The 19,763-nt window shown below is 42.5% G+C and overlaps 1 protein-coding gene across 1 annotated transcript in view; it reads right to left on the bottom strand.

Moving 5' to 3' along the window:
- Positions 1 to 19,763, bottom strand: part of LOC140454349 (uncharacterized) — a 134,647-nt gene that overhangs the window by 87,594 nt on the left and 27,290 nt on the right. The window contains exons 2-3 of the mRNA XM_072549057.1: positions 11,137 to 12,120; positions 354 to 474 (exon numbers count right to left, since the gene is read on the bottom strand). Coding sequence (XP_072405158.1) covers positions 354 to 474; positions 11,137 to 12,120 — 1,105 coding nt within the window. The remainder of the gene's footprint in view (positions 1 to 353; positions 475 to 11,136; positions 12,121 to 19,763) is intronic.

Raw genomic sequence — 19,763 nt, 5'->3', positions numbered from 1 at the left:
TGATTTTCATGTCAGGAATTCTGAAGAAAACAAGAGGAGAATTCAGATCTGCATAGAACTAGATTAGGTTTAGTTAACAATGGGATGCAGTTGCATGGAATGAGGTCGTCGCTGCTCATCAGCAAAATTTTGAACTTGCTGTTTTAAGCCTTAAAGGAATAATTGGAAATTTCTTCTCAACATCCAGAATGATTTTTCCATTTTCACTGTATTTTCTCAACATTGTTGCCATTGACAATGCTGCTTAAGGGTGAGGAAAATTCCACCCAAAGGAGTAGCAACTTCACTGCAAACAACCTCTGCAAATAAAAAGCCATAACGAAGAATACTGTCTATAGCATGAAATATCATACCCAGTTTCTTTTCTCAGATATAATGAAGGAGTAAGCCGGAATGCTGAATTATATGGCTGTGATCCTTCTACTTCTACAGCTCCTGAAGAAAGTACTTGGAATTCCTTGAGAAAGTCAATTCCTGAGTATCAAACAAAAATGACTTGTGAAAAACCTCAAGACTGAATCTCTTTCATGTTTACGATTAGAGTTGCCCATTATTCATCAAATATCCTTATTTACTACATATTAGTATTTGATCTCATGATTTCAGAGAAGGAAGTTTTATTCACAAAGTGGGGTCACTCATTCTCCATTCTTAAAGTACAGGAATCTATATTGTGAGCAGCAAATACAATAGACTACATTGAAAAAGGTGTAAGTAAATTATTGCTTTATCAGAAAAATGTGTTTAGGCCCTAGACAGTAAAGAGAGGGGAAGTAAAAGGACAAGTGTTATACTTCTGCAATTACACAGAAATGTGGGTATTTGGGGAGGAAGGGTGAAGAGGTTTTTGGAGTGAAGGAGTGGACTAGGGTGTTGTGGAGAGAACAGTTCCTCTGGAATGCAAATAGGAAGGAAAGGGGAAGGTGTGTTTGGTTGTGGTGTCCTGCTGGGGCTATATGAAATTTCAGTGGATGCGCCTTTGAATGTAGAAGCTAGTGGAATGGGGGGGGTGAGAAGAAAGGGAACCGTATCATTGTTCTGAGGAGGAGGAGAAAGGTGGAGGGAGCAAGTGCAGGAAATAAGTCAGACACAACCAAGAGGCCTGTCAATTGAGAGGAAGAATCCTTGGCTGAGGAAAACTGAGGACACAGGAGTGTCACCCCTGTGGAAGGTGGCAACGTTGGACCAGATGGGACATTAATGGAGACCTCACGGTAAGCAGGGTGTGAGGAAATGTAGCAAACCTTACTTTGGGTGTCAGTGGGTTTGTAGTGGATATTAGCGGACAAACTATTCCCAGAAATGGAAGCACTGAAGCCAAGGCAGAAAAAAAGTCGGAGAGAAACAGGTGAGGTCGAGAGAAGGATGGAAACCAGAAGCAAAATTGTTTAATTATTCAAATTCCAGAAGAGAGTAGGATGCTTAGAGCCATAGAGTCATAGAGATGTACAATACGGTAACAGAACCTTCGGTCCAACACGTCCATGCCGACCAGATATCCCAACACAATCTAGTCCCATTTCCCAGCACTTGGCCCATATCCCTCTAAACCCTTCCTATTCATACACCCATCCAGGTGCCTTTTAAATGTTGTAGTTGTACCAGCCTCCACCACTTCCTCCGGCAACACATTCCATACACGCACCTCTGTCAGCATAGAAAAGTTGCTCCTTAAGACCCTTTTGAATCTTTCCCCTCTCACCCTAAACCTCTGCCCTCTAGTTCTGGACTCCCCCACCCCAAAAAAAAGACTTTGTCTATTTACCCTAACCATGCGTCTCATGATTTTATAAATCTCTATAAGGTCACCCTTAAGCCTTCGAAGCTCCAGGGAAAACAACCCTAGCCTATTCAGCCTCTCCTTATAGCTCAAATCTTGCAACCATGGCAACATCCTTGTAAATCTTTTCTGAATCATTTCAAGTTCCACAACATCCTTCCGATAGGAGGGAAACCAGAATTGCATACAATATTTCAAAAGTGGAAAAACCAATGTCCTGTACAGCTGCAACATGACCTCCCAATTCTGATACTCAATGCTCTGACAAATAAAGGAAAGTATATCAAATGCTTTCTTCACTATCCTATCTACCTGCGACTCCACTTTCAAAAAAGAATGAAGCTACACTCCAAGGTCTCTTTGTTCAGCAACACTCCCCAGGACCTTACCATTAAGTATATAGGTTCAGCGCTGATTTTCCTTTCCAAAATGCAGCATCTCATAGTTATCTAAATTAAACTCCATCTGCCACTCCTCAGCCCATTGGCCCATCTCATCCCATTGTATTCTGAGGTAACCTTCTTAACTCTCCACTACATCTCCAATTTTGGTGTAATCTGCAAACTTACTAACTATACCTCCTATGTTCACATCGAAATCATTTGCATAAATGACAAAAAGCAGTGGATTCAGCACTGATCCTTGTGGCACACCACTGGTCACAGGCCTCCAGTCTGAAAAGCAACTCTCCACTACCACCTCCTGTCTTCTACCTTCGAGCCAGTTCTATATCTAGTTAGCTAGTTCTCCCTGTATTCCATGAGATCCAACCTTACTAACCAGTCTACCATGAGGAACCTTGTTGAACACCTTACTGAAGTCTATACAGATCATGGCCACCACTTTGCCCTCATCAATCCTCTTTGCTACTTTTTCAAAAACTCAATCAAGTTCATGAGACATGGTTTCCCATGCACAAAGAGATGTTGACTATTCTTCATCAGTTCTTGCCTTTCCAAATTCCTTCCAACAACTTTCCCACCAGCAATGTCAGGCTCACCAGTCCATAGTTTTTTGGCTTTTCCTTACCACCTTTCTTAAATAGTGGCACCATGTTAGCTAACCTCCCGTCTTCTGACACCTCATCCGTGACTATTGATGAAACAAATATCTCAGCAAGGGACCCAGCAATCACTGGCCAGCTTCCCACAGAGTTCCAGGGTACACCTGATCAGGTCCTGGGAATTTATCCAGCTTTATGGGTTTTAAGCCATCCTGCACCTCTTTCCCTGTCATGTGGACATTTTTCAAGATGTCACCATCTATTTCCTTACACTCTATATCTTCCATGTTCTTCTCCACAGTAAACTCTGATGCAAAATACTCATTTAGTATCTCCCTCATCTGCTGCAGTTTCACACATGGGCTGCCTTGCTGATCTTCATGGGGCCCTATTCTCTCCCTAATTACCCTTTTGTCCTAATTGTATTTATAGAATCCCTTTGGATTCTCCTTAACCTTATTTGCCAAAGCTATCCCATGTCTCCTTTTTGCCTCTTAAGTATATTCCTACTGCCTTTATACTCTAAGGATTCACTCGATCTCTGCAGACTATACTTGACATATGATTTCTTCTTTAAATTTACCAAAACCTCAATTTCTACAGTCATCCAATATTCCCTACACCTACCAGCTTTTCCTTTCACCCTAACAGGAATATACTGTCTCTGGATTCTCGTTATCTCATTTTTGAAGGCTTCCTATTTCCAGCCGTCCCTTTCCCTGTGAACATCTGCCCTCTATTAACTTTTGAAAGTTCTTGCCTATTACCATCAAAATTGGCTTTCCTCCAAATTTAGAATCTCAACTTTTAGATCCGGTCTATCTTCTTGCATCACTATTTTAAAACTAATTGAATTATGGCTGCTGGCCCCAAAGTGCTCCCCCACTGACACCTCAGTCACCTACCCTGCCTTATTCCCCAAGAGTAGGTCAAGTTTTTCACCTTCTCTAGTAGGTACATTCATATCCTGTTTGTTAAGTTAAACTCCCCTCCCATAACTATTGCATTATCTTACAGATAACTGATCTTACAAATTTGTTTCTCAAGTTCCCACTGACTAATGGGGGCTCTATAATATAGTTCCGGTAAGATGATCATCCCTTTCTTATTTCTCAGTTCCATCCAAATATCTTCCCTGGATGTATTCCTTAAATGATGATGTCATCAAAGTACCAGAGAAAAAGATGGTGGAGGGGTCTGAGTGGGTCTGGAAAAGGAAAGGATCCTCACAAAGCAACAGGCATAATAACTCTGTACTCATCTTTGATCTTTTCTTTGGTTCTTTATGGATTTGAAATAAACCCATTCCTCTCATTATAGTTGTGCTATGCAGCTGTAGCTCTGGAAGGCTATGATCCAGTTTCAATAATATCTTTGACAAACATTTTGACTTTCTTCAAGCTAGGAGGAGAATATTCCTCACCCATTTTTTCTGGCAGCTTGTGACCCTTTGTGTGAAAAGGTTACCTCTCAGGTTCTTTTTAAATCTTTCCCCTCTCACTTATTTTAAAACCTATGCCCTCTAGTTTTGGACTCCCCCAACCTAGGAAAAAGACCTTAGCTATTCACTCTATCTATGCCCACATGATTTTATAAAATTCTATAAGGTCACGGCTCACCCCCACCCCCAGCCTCTGATGCTCCAGGGAAAACAGCCCCTGTGTATTCAGGCCCTCTTTATAGCTCAAACCCTCCAACCCTGGCATCATCCTCAAATCTTTTCTGAACCCTTTCAAGTTTCACAAATCTGACCTTCCTACTCTAGTTATCTGCCCAACACTGAGGTGAAATTGACTGGCCTATAATTATTTGGCCTATCATTCACACCCTTTTTGATAGTGGAACCACCAAATGTCCAGCAGTTGCCTGTATCTAATGAGAATTGGGAAATGAATCCTCAAGAGATTTGCAATTTCCCCCGGGTTTCCTTTAACAGGCTGGGATACAATTCACCTCTCCCTCGTGATTTAAGCACCTTTAAGTAGGTCAGTCTCTTTGCTACTTCCTTTTTATTTTGCTTAATTTATCTAATATTTCACACTTCTCTTTAAATATAATATCCACATCATCTGCTCCTTTGTGAAGACAGAGATAAAATATTCATTACGAACACTGTCTATATGTTTTACATCCTTGCACCAGTTACCAAATAGATGTCTGATAGGCTCTACTAGTCTTTTTCCTGAGGTGGGGGAGTCCAGAACTAGAGGGCTTAGGTTTAGGGTGAGAGGGGAAAGACATATAAGGGACCTAAGGGGAATTTTTTTCACGCAGAGGGTGATACGTGTATGGAATGAGCTTCCAGAGGAAGTGGTTGAGGCTGGTACAATTGGAACATTTAAAAGACATTTGGGTGGGTATATAAATAGGAAGGGTTTGGAGGGATATGGGCTGGGTGCTGGCAGGTGGGACTAGATTGGGTTGGAATATCTGGTTGGCATGGACGGGTAGGACCGAAGGGTCTGTTTCCATGCTGTACATCTCTATGACTCTATGACTAATTATCCTGTTGCTCTTAATATATAGTTAAAACATTTTGGATTTTTCTTGATTTTACAGCCAACATATTCTGTATACTCTCTTTGCTTTTCTGATTTCCTTCTGGAGTTTCTATACTCTAAGCTTCCTAAAATGTTACTTTTGAGATCATCATAATCTTTATTTATCTGAAATATCTTATTCTGCATTTTGGGGTGGGAGGAGAAGGTGGTGTACTAGTAATCACGACTAATAAAGAATCCCGGACATTTTGCTCTTGGGAAATGGGTTCAAATCCCACCATGAACAATGATAAAACTTGATTCAATAAAAATCCAGAATATAAAGCTAATCTAATGGCAACCATGTTGAATGACATTAAAAGCCATCCGGTTCACTAATGACTTTTGGTGAAGAATATCTGTCATCCTTACAAGGTTTGCCCTACACGTGACTATAACCCTACAGCAAAGTGGTTGACTGGCACTTAGGGAGGGCAATAAATGCTAGGCTGGTCAGCAATGCCCATGTCCCATGATGAATAAACAAAAATGCTCTGGATAACTGGGGGCTTGAGATTTGACAGTAAGATTCTTTTCCTTTGTGGAGCCATGTTTACTGTATCCATGTAATCTCACTTCTGAAAGCCTCCCAATGATTTGCCACAGAATTGTTTTTCATATTGCTGTATCTGGTCTACTTTTACCAGATTGCCTGTGATGATGCTGCTCCTTTAAGAAGGTTATACTGTCCTTGGCTTTTTTTCTCAGAGGTCATAAAATCAGCGATTCTGAAAAGTCTAGGTTTGAAGGTTTTTAGAGCCAGTTTGATTATAGCTAACAGATACTGCCTCAGGAGGAAGACTTTTAACTTTTAAAGAAAACACTTGTAAAAGAAATGCGAGTTGCCAGTTCTTCCAGCTCAGCTTTCTCTGGTTTGGTTTGATTTGGTTTAGTTTGGTTTTAGCAGTCTGGCTGTTCACTGAAAGCAGTCAGTCAGTTTGAGGCTGCTGGTCCAAGAAACATAGAAGGTGTTGCATCCTGCATCCCTCTGCCATCTCTCTCACCTGTAAACCCTGTGTTTGATTTTACCTCTTTTGCCATGGAGTGGATATGGGGATTGTTGCAGGAATTTGAACCAGCATCATTAAGATGGGATAACCTGTTGGGTTTTTGGATAGGTTAAGTTGTACTGTATTGTGTTCTCTTTTGTTTGAGTTTCATTCGGTAATATTGTGAATAAATTCTGTTTTGTTTAAAACTAAGTGGTTGGTCAGTTGCATCACTCCTGGAATATCCATTCTTCACCTGTTTAAAACAACGAGCAAAGTTAGGGTCCAGGCTATTTTTTTTAATGTTTTGAGGTGCTCTAGCCTGGACCATAATGTGTAAAATGTTCCTTCCTCCAATTTAGATCTAAATCTAACAATATTGTGATCACTATTTTGAAAATGGTCACCCATTGCTACTTCATTTCCTAAAACTAAATCTAGAATTGCACCTCCCTTCATTCATTCACAGGATAAGGGCATCACTGGCCAAACCAGCATTTATTGCCCATCCCTAATTGTCCAGAGGGCTGTTATGTGTCAACCACATTGCTCTGGATCAAGAGCCAGACCAGGTGAAGATGGCAGTTTCCTTCCCTAAACAACAATAGTGAACCAGATGAGTTTACCCAACAATCGACAATGGTTCCATGGTCAATGTTTGACCCTTAATTCCAGATTTTTTAAAAAATTGAAATCGAATGTCATCATCCGCTGTGGTGGGATTTAAACCTGTGTTTCTGGATTAACAGGTGATTCCTGATTAAGGGCTCTGGCCTGAAACGTCGATTCTCCCGCTCCTCGGATGCTGCCTGACCTGCTGTGCTTTTCCAGCAGCACACTCTCGTTTCTGGATTAACAGTCCACTTATAAAATCACTTCCTGGGCACAATGAGTTTGCTATGTGCTGATGATAAAAAATGTTCTTTCAAATGCAGTTCAATTCTTTTGTATCCTCTGCCCCTTTCACACTGTTTGTGTAGTATTTGGTAGTAAAATTTCCTATTTTTGCTCTCAGAAATTTGCCTATACATATGCTCCTCTAACTCTCCCCAACTATTTAGGGTCTATAGTACATACCTGTAGCAATGTGGCGATACTTTTTTGTTCCTGAGCCAAATCCATATAGTTTCATTTGATGCTCCATTTAGTATATCATTCCTCCTCCTTTCAGTAATTAATTCTTCAAACAATAATGCTGTACCTTTTTAATTCCATTTTCAATCTTACCTGAAGACTTATATCCAGGGATGTTGAACTGCCATTCATGCCACTTTAAACCAAGATTACATTGCAGCAATGTTATCATGCTGCAATGTCAATCTGTGCCCTTGGTTAATTGGTTTTATTTGCCATACTTCTTGTATTTACAAGGTAAAACCAAGAACCACAGATGCTGGAAATCAGAGTCTAGATTAGAGTGGTGCTGGAAAAGCACAGCAGGTCAGGCAGCATCCGCGGAGCAGGAAAATCGACGTTTAGGGCAAAAGCCCTTCATCAGGAATAGAGGCAGGGTGCCTGCAGAGTGGAGAGATAAATGAGAAGGGGGTGGGGGGGGGGGGGGGGGGAGAAAGTAGCATAAAGTACAATAGGTGAATGGGGGTGGGGATTGAGGTGATAAGTCAGAAAGGAGGGTGGGGGAAGGTAGCAAAGAGTACAATGGGTGAATGGGGGTGGGAATGTAGGTGATAGGTCAGAGAGGAGAGTGGAGTGGATAGGTGGAAAGGAAGATAAACAGGTAGGACAGGTCATGGTGATAGTGCTGAGCTGTAAGGTTGGAGCTGGGGTGAGGTGGAGGAAGGAGAAATGAGGAAACTGGTGAAATCCACATTGATGCCCTGGGGTTGAAGTGTTCCGAGGCGGAAGATGAGGCATTCTTCCTCCAGGCGTCGGGTGGTGAGGGAGCGGCGGTGAAGGAGGCCCAGGACCTGCATGTCCTCGGCAGAGTGGGAGGGGGAGTTGAAATGTTGGGCCACAGGGCGGTGAGGTTGATTGGTGCGGGTGTCCCGGAGATGTTCCCTAAAGCGCTCTGTTAGGAGGCATCCAGTCTCCCCATTGTAGAAGAGACCACATCGGGAGCAACGGATACAATAACTGATATTGGTGGATGTGCAGATAAAACTTTGATGGATGTGGAAGGCTCCTTTGGGGCCTTGGATGGAGGTGAGGGAGGAGGTGTGGGTGCAGGTTTTGCAATTCCTGCGGTGGCAGGGGAGTGCGCCAGGATGGGAGGGTGGGTTGTTGGGGGGCATGGACCTGACCAGGAAAGTGGAAATAGGTGGGGAGGGAAATATATCCCTGGTGGTGGGGTCCGTTTGGAAGTGGCAGAAATGTTGTCGAATGATGTGGTTTATGCGAAGGTTGGTAGGATGGAAGGTGAGCACCAGGGGGTTCTATTCTTGTTATGGTTGGAGGGGTGGGGTCTGAGGGCGGAGGTGAGGGATGTGGATGAGATGCACTGGAGGGCATTTTAAACCACGTGGGAAGGGAAATTGCGGTCTCTAAAGAAGGAGGCCATCTGGTGTGTTCTGTGGTGGAACTGGTCCTCCTGGGAGCAGATCCGGCAGAGGTGGAGAAATTGGGAATATGGGATGGCATTTTTGCAGGACGTAGGGTGGGAAGAGGTGTAATCCAGGTAGCTGTGGGAGTTGGTGGGTTTTTAAAAAATGTCAGTGTCAAGTCGGTTGTCATTAATGGAGATGGAGAGGTCCAGGAAGGAGAGGGAGGTGTCAGAGATGGTCCAGGTGAATTTAAGGTCGGGGTGGAATGTGTTGGTGAAGTTGATGAGTTGCTCAATCTCCTCACGGGAGCACAAGGTGGCGCCGATGTAGCAGAGGAAGAGGTGGGGAGTGGTGCTGGTGTAACTACGGAAGATGGACTGTTCTACTTAGCCAACAAAGAGACAGGCATAACTGGGATCCATACGGGTGCCCATGGCTACCCCTTTGGTCTGGAGGAAATGGGAGGATTCGAAGGAGAAATTGTTAAGGGTGAGGACCAGTTCGGCCAAACGAATGAGAGTGTTCGTGGAAGGGTACTGTTGGGGACATCGCGAGAGGAAGAAATGGAGAGCTTGGAGGCCCTGGTCATTGCAGATGGAGGTGTAGAGGGATTGGATATCCATGGTGAAGATGAGGAGTTGGGGGCCGGGGAAACAGAAGTCGAGGAGGAAGTGGAGAGCGTGGGTGGTGTCTCGAATGTATGTGGGGAGTTCCTGGACTAGGGGGGGATAGGAGGTAGGTAGATGTAAGGTGTCGAGGTAGGAAGAGATGCTTTCAGTGGGGCAAGAACATAGTGAGACAATGAGTCAGCCAGGGTGGTCAGGCTTGTGGATCTTGGGAAGGAGGTAGAATCGGGCGGTGCGGGGTTCCTGGATTATGAGGTTGGAAGCTGTGGGTGGGAGATCTCCTGAGGTGATGAGGTTCTGTATGGTCTGGGAGATGACGGTTTGGTGATGGGGGGGTGGGGTCATGGTCGAGGGGGCGATAGGAGGAGGTGTCTTCGAGTTGGCATCTGGTTTCAGCGATGTAGAGGTCAGTGCACCAAACTACCACTGCACCTCCTTTATCTGCTGACTTGATGGTGAGGTCAGGGTTGAAGCAGAGGAAGTGGAGGGCAGCACATTGTGAGGGTGAGCGGTTGGAGTGGGGGAGGGGGTAGACAGGTTGAGGCGGTTAATGTCTTGGCGGCAGTTGGAAATGAAGAGGTTGAGGGCAGGTAATAGGCCAGCACGTGGTGTCCAGGTGGATGGAGTGTTTTGGAGGCAGGCAAAGGGGTCCTCGGAAGGTGGGCGGGAGACCTGATTGTAAAAGTAAGCTCGGAGGAAGAAGTATTTGATGTCACGGCATGTGTTAAATTCATTGATGTGTGGACGAAGGGGGATAAAGGTGAGGCTTTTGCTGAGGATTGATCGTTTGTCCTCAGTGAGGGGGAGGTCAGGGGGAATGGTGAAAGCTCGGCAGGGCCGGGAGCTGGGCCTGGTGTAGGTGTGGAGCTGGGAGTGGGGGTGGAGCCTGTAACTGGAGTGGGCGTGGTGTTGGGGGAATGGGGGTGGAGTCATGAGCAGGGGTAGTGTTCGCCTCAGGGTTCTGGGGGGCAGGGATGGTGACAGTGGGATCTGCTGTGCTTTTAATCTAGACTCAGCACTCTAATCTAGACTCTTCTTGTATTTACATACATTTTAACACTGTCAACTTCCTGTGCTGTACACATTTTAACCTCTACCCTCTTGGTCTCTCATAGTCACTCATTAAATTTCTGCCTCCCATTCCGTGCTCTGAATTTTCCCTCAAGTCTACATTTCCCTGGCAATCTAGTTTAAACCCTCCTTAATAGTACTAGCAAATCTCCCTGCAAGGTTTTGTCTGGATGGACTGTCTAGCTTGCAAAAATCCCACATTCCCCAAGAACTGGTTCCAGTGAAGACAAAGTTGCTTCTGGGAATATCCACAACCCAAGGGGCTAGTACAATTCTTGTCAAAGTATTTCAAGAAAATGAAGAACTGGTATTATTAATAGCCAGTCAAACAAGAAACAACAATACACCAGGTTTCCTGGTTTACTTCACTCTGATTTGCAATAATACAAACTATTCTAACACAGTTTTGATCATGCCGCCTTCATTTTAGATAACTGTTTGAAATTAAAGAATTAAATTAATTTAAAATTTGTTTGGCACAGTCTGGACGAATTATCCCATCATTAATAACATCGCAAAACATTTAGTTTTACAACTAAATCATAAAATATTGCTTAATTTCATACATATGATGAACATAGCATATTTAGCAGGCTTGGGGCTTAAACTGACTTCGGGATGGACTGTACCTGAAGATTTTTCATCTTCTGGAACTAGTGGTTCACTAAGTGGTTTAGTCATACTTTCTTTGTTTTGCCATGTGATTGAGGTACCTGGCAGCTGGGTTGTTGAGGTCATTAAAACTGATGAAGCTGTTGTTGCATCCATTTTTGGAACATCATCTGTTGACATCATGTTATCCTCTAGAAATGACATGCTTTTCCAAACATTGTCAATTGGCTGAAATGATGTAGCAGCAAAATATTGATTGAGAGGAGGTGGTTCAGACACACTTTCAAATGAAAGGATACCTGAAGATGCAATATGAAGGTCAAGTTCCAAATAATCACCTGGGAGCACAGAGGGAGGAGAAATTTCTGGAAATAATTCCAAATCCGTGCCAGTAATGTGTGAAATCTCTGTTGTGATGACATTGTGGTCGTGTTTTAATTTCTCACTTTCAGTTGAGGTAGACTCAGACACCAGTTCTCTTGCTTTGATGATTGATGGGCCTATTAAAGTAGATTGGGATAACACTTCACTCTCTGTGATAAAAGATGGACTGATTGATGTGGGCTTGAATAACACTTCTGTGCCTGCACTGTCTGTTTGAGTAGAAGATTGAGCTGTTGTGCTATGCCACAATGATATTTTGTTTTCAGTAGATGAAGGAGATGAATCATTTGAGGTAGCCTGCAATATGTCACCAGTTATAAATGTAGCAGATGGTACTACTGAAGCAGGATGTGATAAAGTTTCACTATTTATCAGGGCACTAGATGAATCTATGGAAATAGTTTGCAGTAAAACCTGACTATCTGTGGAATTAGATGTCTGCATTGATGCAGACATTGACAGTATTTCACTAGTTGTAAAAGTAACAGCTGGATCGGTGGAGACACTTTGCAATCTTTTTCCACTATCTGATAAAACTGCAGACAGCTTTGTAGAAGTAGAAGGCACTATCTCAAAATCAGATGCTGCTTCTTCATGGGGTAAAGATGAGCCATGCCCTGTGAACAAAATAAATCTTTATTAGTATGCACAATTAAAAGAAAGTGGATGCATTCCAATGACTCTTGAGCAAATATGGTAATGCTCTGGATAACGTTTCAAATCAAAACAGCATTTATCTTGGAGCTTGTGCATGGGCCTCAACATATGATAATGCTGCGAATGGAAATTAGCTTATAGGGTTATCATACTTGTAAATGCTCTTCTTTGTTCACTGTGAGTGAATTACCTAATCAGATAAACTAGATTTTATCTTAAATAGATAACGCATTTCTCTTTAGGATAATCTCTAGACAATGTATCACAACTAAATTGCAGTAACATTTGAAACACTCAACATAAAAAATTGGCATCAATACAGGAAATTATGGTGTAGTCATAACCATGACATTCTTAAGTAGACCAGCTAACTAATTCAATGATGACAAATCTTCGTGCATTATTTTTAGCCTGTGTGTGAAACTGATGGTAATAACATAGTACTACAGAAATATACTCACATGGATGAATTAAATTAATGAGTGTTAATCACTAAAACTCATTTAATATAGTGTCATAGTGTCAGTTTGTCCTTTTTCTAATGTTCCTACTAATATTTACTACTACATGATTAAGGTAAGAAATATGTTTCCAGCAGAACCAAACAGTTTTTCATGTGTTGGTACTCTGAAAAATAGGGTACAAATTCATCTCCAGCCTGAGGTCAGATATTATTTACATTCTCTTCTATCGAAGTCAGAGTCGATAAAGTGTGGGGCTGGACAAACCACAGCAGGTCAAGCAGAAGAGTAGCTGACGTTTCAGATCGCAACTTTTTTCAGCACTGGGGAGGGGAAGAGAGCTGAGAAATAAATGGTGAGGGGGCGGGGCTAGTGGCAAGGTAAGTGGGATGGTGACAGGTGGATGCAGGGAAGTGATTACGATAGGTCAATGGGAAAGGTGGAATGGATAGGTGGGAAGGAAACTTTCGACAGCCATCTTGCCTCAAAACATTGTTGTGCCACATAGTCCAGGTAAAAGTTGTCAGCTCAAAGCCTAATTGGAAATAAATAATTTGAACAAAATATTAATCCAGTTTCCTGCTCTCTAAATGTGGAAACTGCTTCTCCTCTCAAAGTACAGGTTAAACAAAAGCAATTTCAGGATTTTAAAAAAAAAACATATTAAGATTAACGCATCCAGCATATCAATGTATTTTACTGTTTGAGTTCATACTTTCATATTAACACACTTTTCACATTTTATCTCTATTCTTGGATCCTTTCCCTTTTACATTATTTATTTTTGTAATTTTCAGTTCAGACTAGATGTTGCATCTAAGCCCCAACGTAGACCTGCAAAATTCAATTCATTTCACTGAGTACTTTGCACCTGAATATTTGGTAAAATAGTGAATTAGAAACCCAGAGGATGCAATTTTGATAATGGGCAACAGTTTACAACAGGCAATATCGATCAGCTACACAGCATTTGGAATTCAGTTCTGAACTATTTCAGTCAATATAACTGCTGCACCTAACGGATGGGTGATCAGATATCACCCGATACAGCTAAAAGTTTCTCCCTGGTAAATAAAGCAATGTTTCAACATATCAGTGACATTTATTTTAATTATAACGCAGGCACAACATTAATTGTTATTTGTGAGAACAAAGAATTTTTGCAGAGAATCTTAACTTAAAAAAACAGATGGACGGGGACTAAAATACTGACAGAGAGATTTGCTAGAGCTGCTCGGGAGGATTTGAAATAGTAAGGGCTGGCACCCAGGGAGATAGTGAGGAAAGATATCAATCTGAGACTGGTACAGTTGAGAACAAAGGCAAGTCAAACAGTCAGATCAGGCAGGGACAAAGCAGAGAACAAGGTAGGACTGATAAACTGCATTTATTTCAATGCTAGAGGCCTAATAGGGAAGGCAGATGAACTCCGGGGCATGGTTAGAAACATGGGACTGGGATATCATAGCAATTACAGAAACATGGCTCAGGGATGGACGGGACTGGCAGCTGAATGTTTCAGGATACAAATGCTACAGGAAGGACAGAAAGCGAGGCAAGAGAGGAGAGGGTGTGGCATTTATGATAAGGGATAGCATTACAGCTGTGCTGAGGGAGGATATTGCCGGAAATACATCCAGGGAAGCTACTTGGATTGAACTGAGAAATAAGAAAGGGATGATCACCTTATTGGGATTGTATTATAGACCCCCTAATAGTCAGAGGGAAATTGAGAAACAGATTTGTAAGGAGATCTCAGCTATCTTTAAGAATAATAGGGTGGTTAGGGTAGGGGATTTTAACTTTCCAAATATAGACTGGGACTGCCATAGTGTTAAGGGTTTAGATGGAGAGGAATTTGTTAAGTGTGTACAAGAATATTTTCTGATTCAGTATAATGATGTACCTATTAGAGAAGGTGCAAATCTTGACCTACTCTTGTGAAATAAGGCAGGGCAGGTGACTGAGGTGTCAGTGGGTGAGCACTTTGGGTCCAGCGACCATAATTCTATGCGTTTTAAAATAGTGATGCAAAAGGATAGACCAGATCTAAAAGTTGAAGTTCTAAATTGGAGAAAGGCCAATTTTGACAGTATTAGGCAAGAACTTTCAAAAGCTGATTGGGGGTAAATGTTCGCAGGTAAAGGGACGGCTGGAAAATGGGAAGCCTTCAGAAATGAGATAACAAGAATTCAGAGAAAGTATATTCCTGTCAGGGTGAAAGGAAAGGCTGGTAAGTATAGGGAATGCTGGATGACTAAAGAAATTGAGTGTTTGGTTAAGAAAAAGAAGGAAGCATATGTCAGGAAGTATACAGACAGGATAGATCGAGTGAATCCTTAGCAGAGTACAAAGGCAGTGGGAGTATACTGAAGAGGGAAATCAGGAGAGCAAAAAGAGGACATGAAGTAGCTTTGGCAAATAGAATTAAGGAGAATCCAGAGGGTTTTTACAAATACCTTAAAGACAAAAGGGTAACTAGGGAGAGAATACGGCCCCTCAAAGATCAGCAAGGCAGCCATTGTGTGGAGCTGCAGGAGATGGGGAGATACTAAATGAGTATTTTACATCAGTGTTTACTGTGGAAAAGGACATGGAAGACATAGAATGTAGGGAAATAGATGGTGGCATCTTGAAAAATGTCCATATTACAGAGGAGGAAGTGCTGGATGTCTTGAAATGCATATAAGTGGATAAATCCCCAGGACCTGATCAGGTGTACCCTAGAACTCTATGGGAAGCTAGGGAAGTGATTGCGGGGCCTGTTGCTGAGATATTTGTATCATCGATAATCACAGGAGAGGTGCCAGAAGTCTGGAGGTTGGCTAACATGGTGCCACTATTTAAGAAAGGTAATAAGGACAAGCCAGGGAACGATAGACCAGTGAACCTGATGTCGGTGGTGGGCAAGTTGTTGGAGGGAATCCTGAGGGACAGGATGTACATGTATTTGGAAAGGCAAGGACAGATTAGGGATTGTCAACATGGCTTTGTGCATGGGAAATCATGTCTCACAAACTTGATTGTGTTTTTGATGACGGCAGAGCAGTAGATGTGATCCATATAGACTTCAGTAAGACCTTCAACAAGGTTCCCAGTGGGAGACTGGTTAGCAAGGTTAGATCTCATGGAATACAGGGAAAACTAGCCATTTGGATACAGAACTGGCTCAAAGGTAGAAGACAGAGGGTGGTGGTGGAGGGTTGTTTTTCAAACTGGAGGCCTGTGACCTGTGGAGCGCCACAGAGATCAGAGCTGGATCAATTACTTTTCATCCTTTATGTAAATGATTTGGATGTGAGCATAAGAGAGTTAGTACGTTTGTAGATGGTACCAAAATTGGAGGTGTAGTGGACAGCAAAGAAGGTTACCTCAGATTACAACGGGATCTTGATCAGATGGGCCAATGGGCTGAGAAGTAGCAGATAGAGTTTAATTTAGATAAATGCGGGGTGCTGCATTTTGGGAAAGCAAATCTTAGCAGGACTTATACACTTAATGGTAAGGTCCTAGGGAGTGTTGCTGAACAAAGAGACCTTGGAGTGCAGGTTCATGGAAATGGAATCGCAGGTAGATGGGGTAGTGAAAAAGGCATTTGGTATGCTTTCCTTTATTGGTCAGAATATTAAGTACAGGAGTTGGGAGGTCATGTTGCGGCTGTACAGGACATTGGTTAGGCCACAGTAGGAATATTGCGTGCAATTCTGGTCTCCTTCCTATGTGAAAGATGTTGTGAAACTTGAAAGGGTCCAGAAAAGATTTACAAGGATGTTGCCAGAGTTGGAGGATTTGAGCTATAGGGAGAGGTTGAATAGGCTGAGGCTGTTTTCCCTGGAGCATCGGAGGCTGAAGAGTGACCTTATCGAGGTTTATAAAATCATAAAAAGCATGGATAGGATAAATAGACAAAATCTTTTCCCTAGGGTGGGGGAGTCCAGAACTAGAGGGCATAGGTTTAGGGTGAGAGGGGAAAGATATAAAAGAGATCTAAGGGGCAATGTTTTCACACAGAGGGTGGTGCATGTATGGAACAAGCTGCCAGAGGAAGTGATGGAGGTTGGTACAATTGCAACATTTAAAAGGCATCTGGATGGGTATATGAATAGGAAGGGCTTGGAGGGATATGGGCTAGGTGCTGGCAGGTGTGACCAGATTGGGTTGGGATATCTGGTCGGTATGGACGGGTTGGACTGAAGGGTCTGTTTCCATGCTGTACATCTCTATGACACTATGACTTTGATAGGTCCTAACTTAGTCAAGAGTGTGGTGCTGGAAAAGCTCAGCAGGTCAGGCAGCAGCGGAGAAGCAGAGGAAATCGATGTTTTGGGCATAAGCCCTTCATCAGAATCTCATTCCTGACGAAGAATGTATGCTTGAAACGTTGACTCTACTGTTCATCAGATGCTGCCTTACCTGCTGTGCTTTTCGATTACATTTGATTAGATTACATTACAGTTTGGAAACAGGCCCTTCGACCCAACAAGTCCACACCGCCCCGCCGAAGCGCAACCCACCCATACTCCTACATTTACCCCTTACCTTACACTACGGGCAATTTAGCATGGCCAATTCTCCTTACCTTTGGATTGTGGGAGGAAACCGGAGCACTGGGAGGAAACCCACACAGACACGGGGAGAACGTGCAAACTCCACACAGTCAGTCGCCTGAGGCGGGAATTGAACCCGGGTCTATGGCGCTGTGAGGCAGCAGTGCTCACCACTGTGCCACTGTGCCGCCCACACTTTTCTAGCACCACACTCTTGACTCCGATCTCCAGCATCTACAGTCCTCACTTTCTCCTTGGTCCTGACTTACTCTTGTATTGTGAGCTTGAACACAGAATAACTACTCGCAACCTGGGTTAACAAGATGAATAAGTTCCATGCTGTACATCTCTATGACTCTATATGTCAATGGTCCTCCTGTCATATATATGGGATGTCTTTCCTTAAGAGTTTTCTTAATGACATTGTTTTGTCAGAAATAAATTGTGTGCTTTAGAAAGTTAAAAACAAATGCAAAACATATCTGCAAGTCTTCCTTGTCTTCAGGAGTTGACGTGTATCTTAAGTCTTTGCATTTGCTTGGCTCAGGATGGAACCTATAACCCGAATAGATAGAGCCAAAAAAAGTGATCTGACCTACATTTATCTTGCTCTTTTTGTTGTTGAAGCCAAATCCTTCACAACTGGCTATCACCATCAGTGAATATAGATCTCGACCATGCTCCTCTTTGATTTTATTCATTACCACAATATCAATCAGCAAACGCACACACTCAAGAATGTATTCTATAATTTTGTCTATATACCTGTACTACTGAAGCAAAACCTGACTCACAGGCTGAGGTATCTGGAATCAATATCTTCTAAATGATATTCTGATAGTAGTAATTTCTTGAGAGTCTAGATTAGAGTGGTGCTGGAAAAGCACAGCTGGTCAGGTAGCATCCGAGGAGCAGGAAAATCGACGATTCGGGCAAAAGCCCTTCTTCAGTCCTGATGAGGAACTTTTGCCCAAAACATCAATTTTCCTACTCTTTGAATGCTGCCTGATCTGCTGTGCTTTTCCAGCACCACTCTAATCTAGATTGTAATTTCTTGAGATGCTTTTGCCAAGTGAACTCACCAATAATCATCCTTCACATTTAGCTCGGAAATGGTATAGATCCTGTGAATTTGACTGATCCATCTAAAGTTGGGATCTCTTCAGAGGAATAGTTTGATGTTTTGAATGCAAATACATCTTGGCTGTGCCATTGTTCTTTAAAGTGCATATGACAGAACTATACAGTCTTTATGATGCGCCCAGTGGATAATACCATAAGGATCCATATTGTGGAACTCACTCTGAAGTTTCTCATGTATGTGAACATTGCACTTTTAATAGAACTGAACTTTCTCTGAGGAGCAACACAGCATAGGTTTCTTGTAAGTTGTGGAATGATTTAATGCAAGCATTTCTGAGCCTCTCCAGCTGCATTTAGTATTTTGGGATTTTGTGAATGTTGAGTTCCTTACTCACTGATAGTCCTGGGAGTACTGTCCATTTGCAATTTCCATGCAGAATTGCCAGATTTTGTTGCGATTGTACCATGGCAAGGGATCGGTGACCAACTTATACAATCAGTTTTGCTATTGTCGGTTACATCATTGATTTCTAATTATCCATATCCTTCAGAATTTTGTCTCCTGAGATTGCTCTAGCAACTTAAGCGTATGTTTATCAATTTTGTTCAGGCATGCTAAGTAGCATATGTTCAACTTAATTGAAAAGCACAAACAGGTTTGTAAAACAGACAAACTGATAGCTGGCAGTTGCAGAGTAACTTATGGACACATCCTTAGCTGAGCATACTGCTATTGAGGGTCATTGGAACAGCTAGTAATGCAATTCTGGTCCTTGATTTATTAGAGTTTCTCCCCAGGATAAACATAAATGCACTACATTTGGTAGTTGCAAAACTGTTTACACAGATATTAGAATTGTAAACATTACTAGTTTCTGAATCTCTGAGCTGAAACTTTTCTTTTGGTTAAGTCAGTGTAAGAGTCCATATAGTCCTTCAGCAGGGCGACAGGCCCTTGGCTCAACTGGTCCTCACCAACCAAACTGTCCATTCACGCTAACCCCATTTCGCTGCACTTGGCCCATATCATTCAAGATCTTTGGAATGTTACTCATTATAAAGCCAAGAAAGTTTACTCACATCATTAATGATGTACCCTACCCCTAAGGCATTTCTCACGGTCAAAATGAGTGAGTGATATGACAGTGAGTGAAGAACCCAGAGATGAAGCCTAATCGAGCCCAGAGATGGGGTGTATTCTTGAGCACACAATGTCCTTGCTGCAGCATTAAGATGTTAGTTGTCAGCACAGTCTAAGGTGCAGCATTGAAGTGCAGAAACATCTTGTAATTGGATTGAAGATGTGCCATGAGTTTTCTTAGAGGCATCTCAGATGCCAGTGTTCATGTATGTGGGGTCCGTGTGGTTGATGCCCAAGAATGTGACCTGGGATCTTGGTACCCAGTTTGTTCAGACCAAATGGTGAGCTGAACCTGCCAGGTATGCACTCTTGTTTCCTTGTCAAGTTTTCCAAGCTCACTTGGCAAATTTGATAAAATGGAATCTAAATAT

Source organism: Chiloscyllium punctatum, chromosome 3 (assembly GCF_047496795.1).
Source record: "Chiloscyllium punctatum isolate Juve2018m chromosome 3, sChiPun1.3, whole genome shotgun sequence".
Lineage (NCBI taxonomy): Eukaryota > Metazoa > Chordata > Chondrichthyes > Orectolobiformes > Hemiscylliidae > Chiloscyllium > Chiloscyllium punctatum.
The sequence above is the reverse complement of the archived record's forward strand: the minus strand, read 5'-3'. Positions and strand labels throughout refer to the sequence as shown.